General features: G+C 37.8%; 1 protein-coding gene across 4 annotated transcripts in view; it reads right to left on the reverse strand.

Moving 5' to 3' along the window:
• The window catches only part of LOC126187941 (FHF complex subunit HOOK interacting protein 2A-like), a 203,017-nt gene that overhangs the window by 101,604 nt on the left and 86,608 nt on the right, over positions 1 to 14,805 (reverse strand). For all 4 annotated transcript variants that reach the window (XM_049929312.1, XM_049929311.1, XM_049929314.1 and 1 more), the window contains 2 exons: positions 6,542 to 6,632; positions 2,710 to 2,887 (listed from right to left, as the gene is read on the reverse strand). In XM_049929312.1, the coding sequence (XP_049785269.1) occupies positions 2,710 to 2,887; positions 6,542 to 6,632 (269 nt within the window). The remainder of the gene's footprint in view (positions 1 to 2,709; positions 2,888 to 6,541; positions 6,633 to 14,805) is intronic.

Below are 14,805 nucleotides of genomic sequence, written 5' to 3' on the forward strand. Positions count from 1 at the left end.
CACCAAGGTGCACGAAAAAGGTACGTAAGACTTGTGCACTGGACTGGAGTTCAGGAGGGCTATGTTGAAGAGTAGGACAGACTTGAGCAGCAACACCTTGGCCACATTGTGAACAGCAAACAGAGGAAGAGCCCAACTTTTTATAATGAATGTGGTCGAGCATGGTAGTGATTGTTACGCAGCAGTCGATTTTGATTTCACATATATGTATATGTAAAGATGTGCACTTTCAAAGAAGAAGCCTTCATGTTGCTTATTGTTTTCTTTTTCGTTCAGATTTATGTTAATTTTTGGCTTCATAAAGCTAATTTTTTAAGCCCTGAACTCCTTCAATCTAAGTCCACACCAATTTACTGTTATCTACAGCTACATCCATACAATGCAAATCACTAAGAAGGGCCCAGCAGAGTGTACGTCCCAGTGTTCTAGTTATTAGGGCTTTTTCCTGTTCCATTCACATATGGAGAGTGGGGGCAACAACTGCTTAGATGCCTCTTTGCATGCTGTAATTAGTCTAATCTTATCTTTGAGATCCGTGTGAGATATAAACTTTCTAAGTAGGCTTCCATGGGGTATTTTATGTCTGTCTTCAAGAGTCTGCCAATTCTATTCTTTCAGCATTTTTGTGACACTCTCCCACAGGTCAAACAAACCTGTGACGATTCATGATGTCCTTCTTTGTATCCATTCAATGTCCCCTTCTGAGATTATTTGGTACAGGTCCCACACACTTGAGAAGTGCTCCAGAATCAGTCACACATGTGTTCTGTAAGCAGTCTCCTTTGAAGATTGATTGCATTTCCTTGATATTCTACTAATAAATCATAGACTAAAACCTGCTTTATCTACAACTGAGACAATGTTAATGTTCCATTTGACATCCCCACAAATTCGAACATCTAAGTATTCGTATGAGTTGACAGATTCCACCCTGTGACTCACTGACACTGCAGTCATAGGATACTATGCTATTTTGTTTTGGGAAGTGCACAATTTTACATTTATGAACGTTTAAAGGAGGTTTCCAATATTTGCATCACTTTGAAATCTTACCAAGATCTGCTGAATATTTGAACAGCTTTTTTCAGACAGTACTTACTTATGGATAACGGCATCATCTGTGAAAAATGTGAGGTTATTAATAATATTGTCTGCAAGGTTGGTAATACACAACATGAATAGCATGAGTCTCAATCAACTTCTGGGGCACACCAGTAGCTACTTCGGCATCTGTGGATGACTCTCCATCCAAGACAACAGGCTCTGTCTCCATCAGGAAATCCTCAAATCATTCATAAATCTTGCTTGCTCTCCATCCAAGACAACAGGCTCTGTCTCCATCAGGAAATCCTCAAATCATTCATAAATCTTGCTTGATACCCTATATGCACATGTTTTCAATAATAAATGTATGTGTGGTATTGCATCAAATGCTTTTTGGAAATCAAGGAATAGTACATCCATCTGACTACCTTAATCCAAAGCTTTCAGTATGTCATTGAGAAAAGCAGGATTTGGGTGTCACATGATTGATGTTTCCAGTATCCATGTTGGTTGGTATGGAGGAAGTCATCATGTTCAAGATACCCCAGTATATTTATGCTTAGAATATATTCTGAGATTCCACAACAAATGGATGTCAAGGGTTCTGTTCAAGGGGTATTCAGTATATTATGGTTAAAATTAACTGGATTGCATCAGGTCTCAGAGCTTTTTTCAGTTTTTACGACTTCATCTGCTTCTCACTAGTATTAGTATCTATATTTCTCATCTTTGCAGTGATGTGACAATTTAACTGATGCATTACTCCTGGATTTTCCTTTATAAAGGAACATTTGAAAATGAAGTTAAGCATTTCTACTATTGCTCTGCTATCCACAATTTCACTTCCTGTCTCATTCATGAGCGTCAGAACACTACACTTACTTTGTTGTCATTAACGGCCTTTACTTATAACCAAAATTTCTTCATGTTTTGTTAAAGATCTTTCGTTAACATTCTGCTCTGGTAGTCACTGAAGGCTTTACACAACATCCTCTTGACAGCCAAAAGTATTTCATTCAGCACCTCTCTACCTACAGCCCTATGCTTTGTTTTACACCTATTACATGGTAGTCTGTTTCTTCAGAAGTTTCTTGCCAGTGACTGTCAACCATGGAGGATCCATCCCATCACAAACTGTTGTGATAGGTACATATAAGTACAGAACATTATCAATTATTTTTTTTAAACCTGAGCCATAGTTCTCTACATACTTCTGACCAGATCAAAGTTCAAGTTCCTCACTGAGATATGATACTACTGCCTCTTTATCTAGTTTACTGAACAAATACATCTTTCTATTTGTTTAGTCTGCCCTATGCACTTTGGTAATCATTAGTGCTACAACACCTACATAGTCACCAATACCAGTTTCAATGTGGACTTTCTCAAACAGGTTAGGTCTACCTGTTGCCACTAGATCCAATATATGTCCATCCTGTGTGGGATTCCAAACTATCTGCTCTTGGTAGTTTTCAGAGAAGGCATATAGTAATGTTTCACAGGATGTCCTGTCATGGCAACAACTAACAGAATTGTAATTATCCTAATTATATGGAGGTGGTACAAAACTTTTCTTGAAGAATTTATTCTAAGTATAAGAAAATAACTATCTATTAAACACATAACGTGGAACTTAATACTTTACATAGGACACAAAATTTATACCTTGGAGAAGAGCAGGTGCTGTCACAGTTCTAAGGCCTTTTCTTAGTAAAGCAATTATTCCCAATTTTTGATCATCATCAATATTGACCAAATGTAAAGACGTGCATTGTTCCAGAAAGTCTCTTCTTATACTTTTAGAAATAGAGTCTCCTATGATTTTGTGAGCTTCCTGGACGAGCTACAGAAACAGTAAACAGGCAACTAAGTATAGAACAATGCTTAGTTAAGTATTTTATTTCAGAAAACATATTATTGACATAATTTTGATCTTCAATGTTACCAGCAACTATGATATAAAATTAAATTACAGTTTTTGATGAATTACATTATTTATATATTTACAGACAAGGCCAAGTGTTTATTTTTATTTTTGTCAGGCCAGTATCCGATTAGATGCCCATCTTCAATGATAATGTAGTTTACTTTGTGCTCTCTGTAAACGTTCCTGGAGATTTTATTTTATATTTTTAGCTGATTTTCAGCACTTCCTTGTAGTTTTTTTGATGAGTCAGTGTGCTTTACAATACCTGCCTCATCCATAACGCTAAAAAAATGTGCTTAAAACCAGCTACAAAATAAAGTAGGATTTCCAAAATCATCTATAGAGATTCTATGTGGGCAGAAAAATAAAATACATGACCACTGAAGATGGGCACATAACCTGGTACTGGTCCAACAAAAATAAAAATGCAGCCTTGTCTATAGACATAAATAGTGTCAGTCATGAACTTCATGAAGGCTGCAGGCTATCGTTAATACCAAAATAATAGTTTTATCTTATTATTTTATATGTATTGATTGATTCAGACAACAAATAAATCTCCAAGACACAAAGGAATTAAAGACATTAGCTGCCAGCGGGCACTGTATCTGGATGGCATACTGGTCAGCACATCTGTCAAGTAAGGAGGTACCCCAGGTTCAAATTCCAGTCCGGCACGAATTTATTACTTGCCCCATTGATATAAATCAATGCCCACTGGCAGCTAATATCTTTAACTCCTTTATGTCTTGATTCACAGTGGCTGCAGGATCAAAATAGTGTCTGTTCGTTTGGACATGTCTGAAAGAACACACACCACGTGTATAAAATTAATCTCTAGCTCATGTAACAAATCAGTGTATTTGAAAATGAGAATTAAAATAATGTCCACCAGACAAGTCCTCACAATGATTACATTTCCATAATATAGATAGACTTAATGAGTCTCAGCTTTCAGGAAGTCACCCATGTTAAGAGACAAACCACACTGTTGGGTTGTCATAATAAAATTCAGTAGCCGCAAAAGATGTTTGTAAAAATATACAAAGTGTGACTACTGAGTGAGCCAGGCCTAGAAAAAAGTGGAGAGAAAAATACATAATGAATCGGACACTACTGTCAATAGGGATAAAATGCCTAAAAATTAACTAGACTCTCTACAGTTCCCACTCCTTTCCCACCCAGTGATCTGTTCGTCACTGTCAATGGCATCTTCATCTACAATAACAACCACCTGCTTACCCCCTTCCCTGCTCCAACTCCAGTACCATACAACATGCCTCCTATCCTACCAATGCACCTGCGTGTTCCTTTTCTCTTCTCTAATTCTCTCCTCTCCTCTTCCCCTCTCCCCTTGTTCACCACGCCCCAGCACAGCCTCCAAATGCTCCAATGCTGTACCCAACAGCACTATCTTGAACCCCACGACATCCCTCCACACTCCCACAGGCAGCATTACGATCTTCCTCCACCTCTACACTGATGTCCCTCCCCCTCCCGGCTCCATGCCTCTTCTGTATCCCCACTACCCACTCAAGCAAATATTGCTGCTTACCTCAGATGCAGCTTCAGTCAGTCCTTAGTGCCCAGAGACAACTGGCCATGTGTGTGTGAGTCAGGCTTGTGTGAATGTGTGTAAGCTTCCTATGTCTGATGAAGGATTAAATATACCTAATATTCTTTTATAATTTTTTTGCGATTTGCAAACAGGGGTGGAGATGATACCTCAGCTGTATTAGAGAAAATAGATGTGAGATAGTGTTGAATTACATTTGGTTTTACATTTTCTCTGTTCAGTCCTTAATTTCTGTTACCCCATTCAACCCTTAATTTCTGTTACCGCATAACAATAAACAAATGTTTTATGTCTACATGCAAAACTATTTTGCAAAGGAAAACAACGTAATTTAACAGGGTTGCCACAAGTTTTCCCAGGTGAAATTCTAAGATGTTTCCCTAATTTCCAGACAAGTTTTAGCATTTTTCCCTGACAAATTTTGAGATCTCAAGGGTAAGTAAAGCCATAAGCTGAAAAAAAATTTAAGGACTTCCGTATTTCTCCCCCATGTGAGCAAGAATCTTAAGTACTAACATCAACAGCTTTTGTAATGAACCATTTTTAGATGGAGAAAGCAATCCAAATGGTATATGTGTTTCATTAAGACCACTGTTGTTATTTCATTTCAATAAAACAAAACACATTTGGTGACAAAAATATGCAATGTCTTGGAGTCACAAGACAGATTCAAAATCCCCTCACTGATTTCAGAAATAACCCCAGAAAAACGTAAGCCTCTTGAAAGAAGAATGTAAGACACAGAAGAGCTGTGTAAACCAACACTATAGATGGCCACCAATAAAATGTTGGTTCTACTATGTTTGTTATTGTCGGTTATCAGTCACTCTGTTATGTCTATTATTTTACAGATATTGTGTGATTTTTCTTTCGAGAAATATATGAGTATGTAGTGTACAAACTGCCAACGACTGCCACAATTTTCTTTTTCTTATTGTTAATACTTTCTAACACACAAATTATTTTCAACGTGCCAAAATGTACTAGAATAAATAAAATGTCTATAAAGCACTGCGCTGTACAATGCACTTGCGGTGAGACAGTCCTGAAATCCATCGCCCATGGCCTCTGGCCTGCCGAGGAGAACCGCAGTCCTGGGTCCTTGGATAAACTACAAAAATCCACTGCATTATGCCACACACAAACAGACCTGACCTGCAAGCAGAATAGTGAGACTACATCTGATGGGCAGGGCTAGCACATTAAATGATGGGCTTCAGATTGGCAGACCCAATCCATTAGAGATACCGACAGAAATGGCCCGTGGTTTTGGCCCATCGTGGACACCCACTAGTGTGGCCAGCTATTCATATGTCACAGGCACCATGTTGATGAAATGAGACTGGGGTGATCAATCCATGCAACAGATAACTTGCACAAATACTCTGAGAATCAATACTAATGAGGATAGGTAGCAACTCACCGTAAAGTTGATCACCGAGCCACAGACAGCCACGTAGAAAAGACAATCACATTCTTACAACTAAATTTTTGGCCACAGCCTTTGTCAGAAAACAAGAGCATACACACATTCACACAGTTACTCAGACACAACTCGTGCACACATGACTGCCGTCTCCGGCCGCTGCATCAACAATCTCTGAGAATCAGATCCAAACAAACCCCTTCTCAGGCCTCCATGCCTCTCGTTGGCAGCTGCTAGGCTAGTGGCAAAAGGTGGTGGCAGAACTGACTGCAAGCTGAGGAGAATGGTAGGAGGGATTTTGCTGATATTTCCCTGATTTCCCTAATACATTTGAAATTCCTTAATATCTAGAACTTGTGGCAACCCTATTTAAGTATAAACAGCAACTACATCTAACATCCTGGTTTATGAGATATTAAAGATCAAAGATATTTCTTGCCAATACAAGTCATAATGAACTCTAAACAAGAGTACATCACAAAATAACACAACAACAAAGAAGAGTATGATTACAAAGTATTTCACTAATCATACCATATTCAATAATATATGACAGAGCTATCCAAACCTGGTTGCAGTAGTCAAGCCATGCAAAAAATGATGTAATTTCACGGCAACCGGGAAAGGGTGCTCCTTCATCCCAAGCAGGAGTATCAAACCTAAAGACAAAGACAAAGAGACAAATAGCAATAACAAACACAAAAGGGAGGAAAAGTTGAGTTCTAACATTCTTTTTATTGTTACTGATCGTTCTAACATTCTTTTTCTTTTTTAGTGATCATTATAGTGTACAGTTAGAGCACACACAGTGTAACATGCTATTAACAGTATGGACACACTTCATCAGACAGATGATAGCAATGTAGGTTATAGACAGAATGTTATCTCTAAAATAGTATTTAATATGAACTCTACACCATGAGCATCACAGCAAGGTTTGAGGCAATGAATACAATATTGAGAAACGTTAACTTTCACAACAAGTGAAAAAGAAAGAGAAAGCCGTGTGGAAATTATTCGCTGCTGGGAATTAACAATAGCAAAAACAGACAACAATTGAGGAAAAAGATGGAAATTAAAAGATGTGTAAAAATTCATTCTAATATGAGGTTTGTTCAAAAAATTCCGTAACATTCATAATTTTGCATCAATTGTGTGTTGGAGCGAAATGCGGTTGGAATCCCTGCACATACCTGTATTTAATATGTAACTGCTGGAAGTTTCATTTTTGTATATCTGTTAGTTAATGTTCAGTGCTGTAATGTGTAGCATGTTGTGTTGCACAATTTGCGAATTTCTAGATGGCACCGTTACAGGAGCAATGCGTCTGCACTAAATTTTGCTTCAAACTCAAGAAAACTTTCACAAAGACACACTGAACGACACAGGAAGCTTACGGCTATGAGTGCTTAAGCTGTACTCAGTGTTACTGATGGTTCACATGGTTTAAAAATGGCTGGTTGGAAGTTAAAGATGAGCCTTGTTCAGGTTGCCCTTCAACATCTACTGACGACACTCATGTCAGGAACATCAACGAAACTGTGCATACCAATCGAAGACTGACTCTCCAAGAGATTGCAGAAGGATGTAACATTCAGCTGGATCATGTCTGAAATCCTGCCAACATCTTGGAACACATCGTTTTGTCATTAAGTTCGTCCCATGGCTCATGAGCCACGACCAGAAAGACCTTTGCCTCACAATCTGAGAAGAACTTTCGAATCACACAAATGAGTACGAGATGTTCCTTAATGTTGTGTCCTGTCCACTTATCTAATATAGGGTGCCTAGGAAACCTGCTTTCTCGGATCGCTAGACAACAATTCAAGCAAATCCTATTACTGGATTTTTATTACAGTAAGATACATGGCAATACTTAACTTCGAGAAATTTACAATGAGATGTAGCAAGCATCTACATCCATACTCCGCAAGCCACCTGATGGTGTGTGGTGGAGGGTACCTTGAGTGTATCTATCGGTTCTCCCTTCTATTCCAGTCTCGTATTGTTCGTGGAAATAAGGATTGTCGGTATGCCTCTGTGTGGGCTCTAATCTCTCTGATTTTATCCTCAAGGTCTCTTCGCGAGATATACATAGGAGGGAGCAATATACTGCTTGACTCCTCGATGAAGGTATGTTCTCGAAATTTCAACAAAAGCTCGTACCGAGCTACTGAGCGTCTCTCCTGCAGAGTCTTCCACTGGAGTTTATCTATCATCTCCATAACGCTTTCGCGATTACTAAATGATCCTGTAACGAAGCGCGCTGCTCTCCGTTGGATCTTCTCTATCTCTTCTATCAACCCTATCTGGTACGGATCCCACACTGCTGAGCAGTATTCAAGCAGTGGGCGAACAAGCGTACTGTAACCTACTTCCTTTGTTTTCGGATTGCATTTCCTTAGGATTCTTCCAGTGAATCTCAGTCTGGCATCTGCTATACCGACGATCAACTTTATATGATCATTCCATTTTAAATCACTCCTAATGCGTGCTCCCAGATAATTTATGGAATTAACTGCTTCCAGTTGCTGACCTGCTACATTGTAGCTAAATGATAAGGGATCTTTCCTTCTATGTATTCGCAGCACATTACACTTGTCTACATTGATATTTAATTGCCATTCCCTGCACCATGCGTCAATTCGCTGCAGATCCTCCTGCGATTCAGTATAACTTTCCATTGTTACAACCTCTCGATATACCATAGCATCATCTGAAAAAGCCTCAGTGAACTTCCGATGTCATCCACAAGGTCATTTAAGTATATTGTGAATAGCAACGGTCCTACGACACTCCCCTGCAGCACACCTGAAATCACTCTTACTTTGGAAGACTTCTCTCCATTGAGAATGACATGCTGCATTTTGTTATCTAGGAACTCTTCAATCCAATCACACAATTAGTCTGATAGTCCATATGCTCTTACTTTGTTGATTAAACGACTGTGGGGAACTGTATCGAATGCCTTGCGGAAGTCAAGAAACACGACATCTACCTGGGAACCTGTGTCTATGGCCCTCTGAGTCTCTTGGACGAATAGCGTGAGCTGGGTTTCACACGATCATCTTTTTCGAAACCCATGCTGATTCCTACAGAGTAAATTTCTAGTCTCCAGAAAAGTCAATATTCTCAGACATAATACGTGTTCCAAAATTCTACAAGTGATCAACGTTAGAGATATAGATCTATAGTTCTGCACATCTGTTCGACGTCCCTTCTTGAAAACGGGGATGACCTGTGCCCTTTTACAATCCTTTGGAACGCTACGCTCTTCTAGAGACCTATGGTACACCGCTGCAAGAAGAGGGGCAAGTTCCTTCGCGTACTCTGTGTAAAATTGAACTGGTATCCCATCAGGACCAACGGCCTTTCCTCTTTTGAGCGATTTTAATGGTTTCTCTATCCCTCTGTCATCTATTTCGATATCTACCATTTTGTCATCTGTGCGACAATCTAGAGAAGGAACTACAGTGCAGTATTCCTCAGTGAAACAGCTTTGGAAAAAGACATTTAGTATTTCGGCCTTTAGTCTTTCATCCCTTGTTTCAGTACCATTTTGGTCACAGAGTGTCTGGACATTTTGTTTTGATCCACCTACCGCTTTGACATAAGACAAAAATTTCTTAGGATTTTCTGCCAAGTCAGTACATAGAACTTTACTTTCGAATTCATTGAACGCCTCTCACATAGCCCTCCTCACACTACATTTCGCTTCGCGTAATTTTTGTTTGTCTGCAAGGCTTTGGCTGTGTTTATGTTTGCTGTGAAGTTCCCTTTGCTTCCGCAGCAGTTTTCTAACTCGGTTGTTGTACCATGGTGGCTCTTTTCCATCTCTTACAATCTTGCTTGGCACATACTCATCTAACACATACTGTAAGATGGTTTTGAACTTTGTCCACTGATCCTCAACACTATCTATACTTGAGACAAAACTTTTGTGTTGAGCCATCAGGTACTCTGAAATCTGCTTTTTGTCACTTTTGCTAAACAGAAAAATCTTCCTACCTTTTTTAATATTTCTATTTACAGCTGAAATCATCGATGCAGTAACCGCTTTATGATCGCTGATTCCCTGTTCTGCATTAACTGTTTCAAATAGTTCGGGTCTGTTTGTCACCAGAAGGTCTTATATGTTATCGCCACGAGTCGGTTCTCTGTTTAACTACTCAACATAGTTTTCAATAAAGCACTTAAAAAAATTTCACTGGATTCTTTGTCCCTGCCACCCGTTATGAACATTTGAGTCTCCCAGTCTATATCCGGCAAATTAAGATCTCCACCCAGAACTATAACATGGTGGGGAAATCTACTCGAAATATTTTCCAAATTATCCTTCAGGTACTCAGCCACAACAGCTGCTGAGCCAGGGGGCCTATAGAGACATCCAATTACCATGTCTGAGCCTGCTTTAACCGTGACCTTCACCCAAATTATTTCGCATTTCGGACCTCTGTCAATTTCCTTCAATACTATTGCAATGGGCAACAGACAAAATAAGTACATCTCTTCAGTATAGCAATTCTAATACATGTGAAATAATACTGTTCATAATTCATTGCTGTAGCGTTCATAGAAGGTTAGTCTTCAACTGAGCTGTGGCCAGGCGGCGAGGCACTTACGACCTCTTCTTGTAGATGCCGCTGCTGTCTCATTGTCGTCCTAGAGAGGTGTCAGTCAGCGTACTATCGGCTGACGTTTCCTTCACAGCCCTCTCTGCTCTAATGTTCTTGACCATCATACTGGTGCTTGATGTTACGCTGGAACACTTAACTGCTGATGGGACATGGGTCTATGGTGATGATGTTAAGACCAATGTTCAATCTTCATGATGGGTCAGGAAATGTTCTCCAAGACCAAAAAAAGCTTGTCTGGTCAGGTCAAATATCAAAGCTATGCTGATAGTTTTCTTTAATTTTGAAGGATTCATTCATTATGATTTAGTGCAACACGACAAACTGTTAATCGATGGTACTATTGGAACACATTGCAATGCCTGCAAGAAAATGTGAGACAGCAAAGGCCTGAAATGTGGCAAGACAATTCATGGCCCTTGCATCACGATAACGTGCCCACATAATCATTCCTTTTGATGCATGAATATCGCACCAAAAAAAGTAATCACTGTGCTGCCTCATCCTCCATACTCTTCAAGCTTGGTCCCTGCCTATCTTTGTTTTAGTTCCAAAGTTGAAAACCTCATTGAAAGGATGAAGATTTGCAACAATAGATGAGATAAAGGAAAATCTGCAGATGGCATTCATATTACAAATGCAAAAGTGGCCCAGCTCTGTGTGTTATGTTTTCATGACTACATTACTGAAATCTGGGGAACAGCATACGCTACTTTAGAAAGTGTGTAGTACAAGATATTTATTGATTTGAAGAATATTACATGAATTACAGAAAAATAATTACTCTTTGAAAAGGCTGTTTCTTCTATAACTTTTGAATTATATTGTATTTGTGAAAATGCTTTTATCGGTTGGTATGTTCAACATAATACAATTCAATATGTAACTGGACATCCACTTCTAGCATTACTTTTCCTCAACAGTAGTTGTCAGAACCAGTATTATTTTTCAAATTTTGGGCAGTTCAATATTATCTCAGTGCACAATATGTTATTTTTCAAGCTAAAATTTAAGAAAAGGAATTACTTTATTTTTGATGTTACAATCGATAAGTAGTAGCTCTGAATGTACAATTAAAATTATTATTATTATTAATTTTTTGTAGAAACATTTAAATTTATGAAATATTTGGCACACTCAAAATTTCTATTATTAATTAAGCAATCTAGTACTGTTTACTATGTCTATTTCTTGATTCATTTATGAAATAATAATAGAAATCAATAGAAATGCATTTGTCAAGAAAAATTGTAAACACTTTGGAAATGGTTATTACCGCACACTGAGGTAGTAGAAAGCATGTCTCTGATGTGACTGGACATAGTTTTGTATTTTGGGCAAACAACGTAATTTTGGCTTTGTTAATGTGAAAATTCAAAAGACTGTATGTTACACTAAAATGTGACAAAATATATTAACATAACAACAAAAATTCTGCAACAGCAAACTTAAAATTTATTTAGATCAATTCAACCATGAGGTAAATGTGACAAAATATATTAACCTAACAACAAAAATTCTGCAACAGCAAGCTTCAAATTTATTTAGATCAATTCAACCATGAGGACATAAAATGTGAGAATTTCAGCTTCAAGAATCAGACCACTAGACAAGAAGAACTGGTGCCAACTCTACATTAAAAGCTAAGTAAGCTAGAAAGTTTATTGTAATCCTTGCACCTCTCAAATTTTTCATCAAAGACTTTGCTTCTCGTGGACAATAGCTGAAACTAGGAAGAAGGGGGGAGATTACAAATGCAACAAACAGAATGCTTATAAAATCCTCACATATTTAATCCACACTTCCATACTAATATTATAAATGTGGAGATAATTCTGTTTGGTATGTTTTAACAACTAAACTGTAAACTGATTTCAATGAAATGGGTTCAAACTTGAGGAAGAAAATAGGCTATTTTAAAAAATAACAACATACATCAACTCCCTAAGAGGATGAGGTACAGATTGAAACATCTTTTTTTTTTTTTTTTTTTTTTTTTTCTACATCCATGAACATGAATCATGTTGAAAAATTATTAATTTGTTGCATAACATATAACTACTTCAGTATCACAATGCATTGATGCATGATTCTGTCCATGCCCCTTAACAACCTATGCTTAACCAAATAGGCAGAGGGAAGCTTATGTTATTGCACATACAATAGCCTACTTACTCACCAACACTAATCATAACAAAACTACTGGTATATGAGCACAGCTGTGGTTGATAGCTAGTAGAGTTATAAAAGTTGGTAAGAATGAGGAAGAGAGAAGAAAAAGTACAGAGAAGTTGTACAGATGGAAGAAATAAACAGATAACAAATCAGTCACATATTAATTAGTGAAAATATGTCAAGGGTTATCCACCTATTGTGTTATCTTGATTCTTCATGACCATTTTCCTCCTTTAAGTGGAACTTAATGCACAATATCCAGACTGGTCAGTTCATAACTATGTACCCAGCCACCTTTAATAGTAACAAAATTCGAGAATACAGATAGTTGCACATTCTTTTAGTGTCAACTATTACCTACTCCACTATTTTCACCCAGTATTATGTTAGTTGTACTGAGTTTTCTCAATTCTGCATCTACAATGCCAAGTGCTCTGTCTCTCTCTCTCTCTCTCTCTCTCTTCCCCCCCCCCCCCCCCAATCTTTCCTGTCTCTAACCAGCTTGGTCTTCATTATCAACACACATGGCTAACATGAACTATGTTGAGAAACAGGAGGCAAAGTGACTACCGAGGTCTTCATAGTTTTGTCAATTAGTACTGCATGGTTTATGTAATTAGACTGTGAAATTACACCGCAGTAATGTCACAAAGACTGAATGAGAAATCTTAACACTATAGAGAAACGAAAGAGGTTATGAATTTAAGAAATTTGATTCTCTTGACAAGAAGTTTGAACATAACCGTCAAGAACTGTGGGACATGATTACAAATACCATGAAGGAATTCAATCATTTAATTGATTAAACCAAACAGATCTGCACTTAAGAGTTTCAAAGCAAGCATGACATAGTGCAGTCCTAAACTACACAGTCAAACTCCAGTTTTTGCTGGTCAAATGATAACAGATTTTGCTAAATGTAAAAGGCAAATATTCGCAAAACAAGGAAACTGGTTGTTGGTGTCCAGCAACAGCTTTTGAAACCAATGGACAAAAAATTAAAAAAAAAATTACGGAATGTAACACTTGTTCCCAGGAGTCAATTACAGGGTTGTTATGAGATGCTCTGAAAGACAGATGCAATGAATTTTCATTTGAAATTCCAAATTCAGTAACTCATAATGGAAATAAGGAGAAATCAGACATTAAGTGCCACTTAACAGATGTAATCAATAAGGAAATGGAATGATATCAAAAGATGATCACTGCTGGAACCACAATGATCACTATCAGAATTATAATTATCATAATCTCCAGCTTCAAATGAAGAATGCAGGAATTTTGAAAATTCACTGAAACATTCTGGGAATGAAGAGCATGGACAGCCACAGCAAAACTTGAAAAACTGAGACTAGTTTCAGATGAGACTCACAAATCAAAAAATGGGTCATGGCCTACCAGTCTTAAGGAGATATGGTACCAGCTGGATTTTAATGTGTAGAAAGATGTACTGGAAAAAATGAGAGAATAATGGAGTAACCCTTGACGTCTTTAATTGATATTGACTCATAATTACATTCTGGTGCACAATTAAGGGCAGTTTTGGAAAAATTGTTTATGCAGTTTGAACAATGAGAGAAGTTGCCAGTTTTTCTGTGAATATTATAGGGCAAGTGCTGTTGAACTTCAACACACAAGTGGAAGAGAACAAGCATAGCTTTTTGGTAGCAAAAACTTCAATAAGGGGACTGATATTGGGTACTGATTGGCTGACAGAAATGAACTGCAGGTTAGATTTTTATCATGGCTGCATGCATCTGTAGGGTAGTGAGAAGGTTATTTATTTTAAAGGATATTTCAATGGCAATAATGTTGGTGCTCTATGCCTGAATTTGTGGATGTTTAGGACATGTAAGTAAGAGGAAGACAGTTCTCTGCTATGACATAAAGACAGGATTAATTACAAAAGAGAATATTTCACTCAGAATGCTGTCAGTGCAATCCATCAGAAGATGGAACAGTTGGTGAATTTGCATGTAGCAAAGAAGGAAGAAATTAGTGAATTGTTAAGATGTTACTTGAA

The sequence above is a fragment of the Schistocerca cancellata genome, chromosome 5 (genome assembly GCF_023864275.1).
Source record: "Schistocerca cancellata isolate TAMUIC-IGC-003103 chromosome 5, iqSchCanc2.1, whole genome shotgun sequence".
In the NCBI taxonomy this organism is placed as follows: Eukaryota; Metazoa; Arthropoda; class Insecta; order Orthoptera; family Acrididae; genus Schistocerca; species Schistocerca cancellata.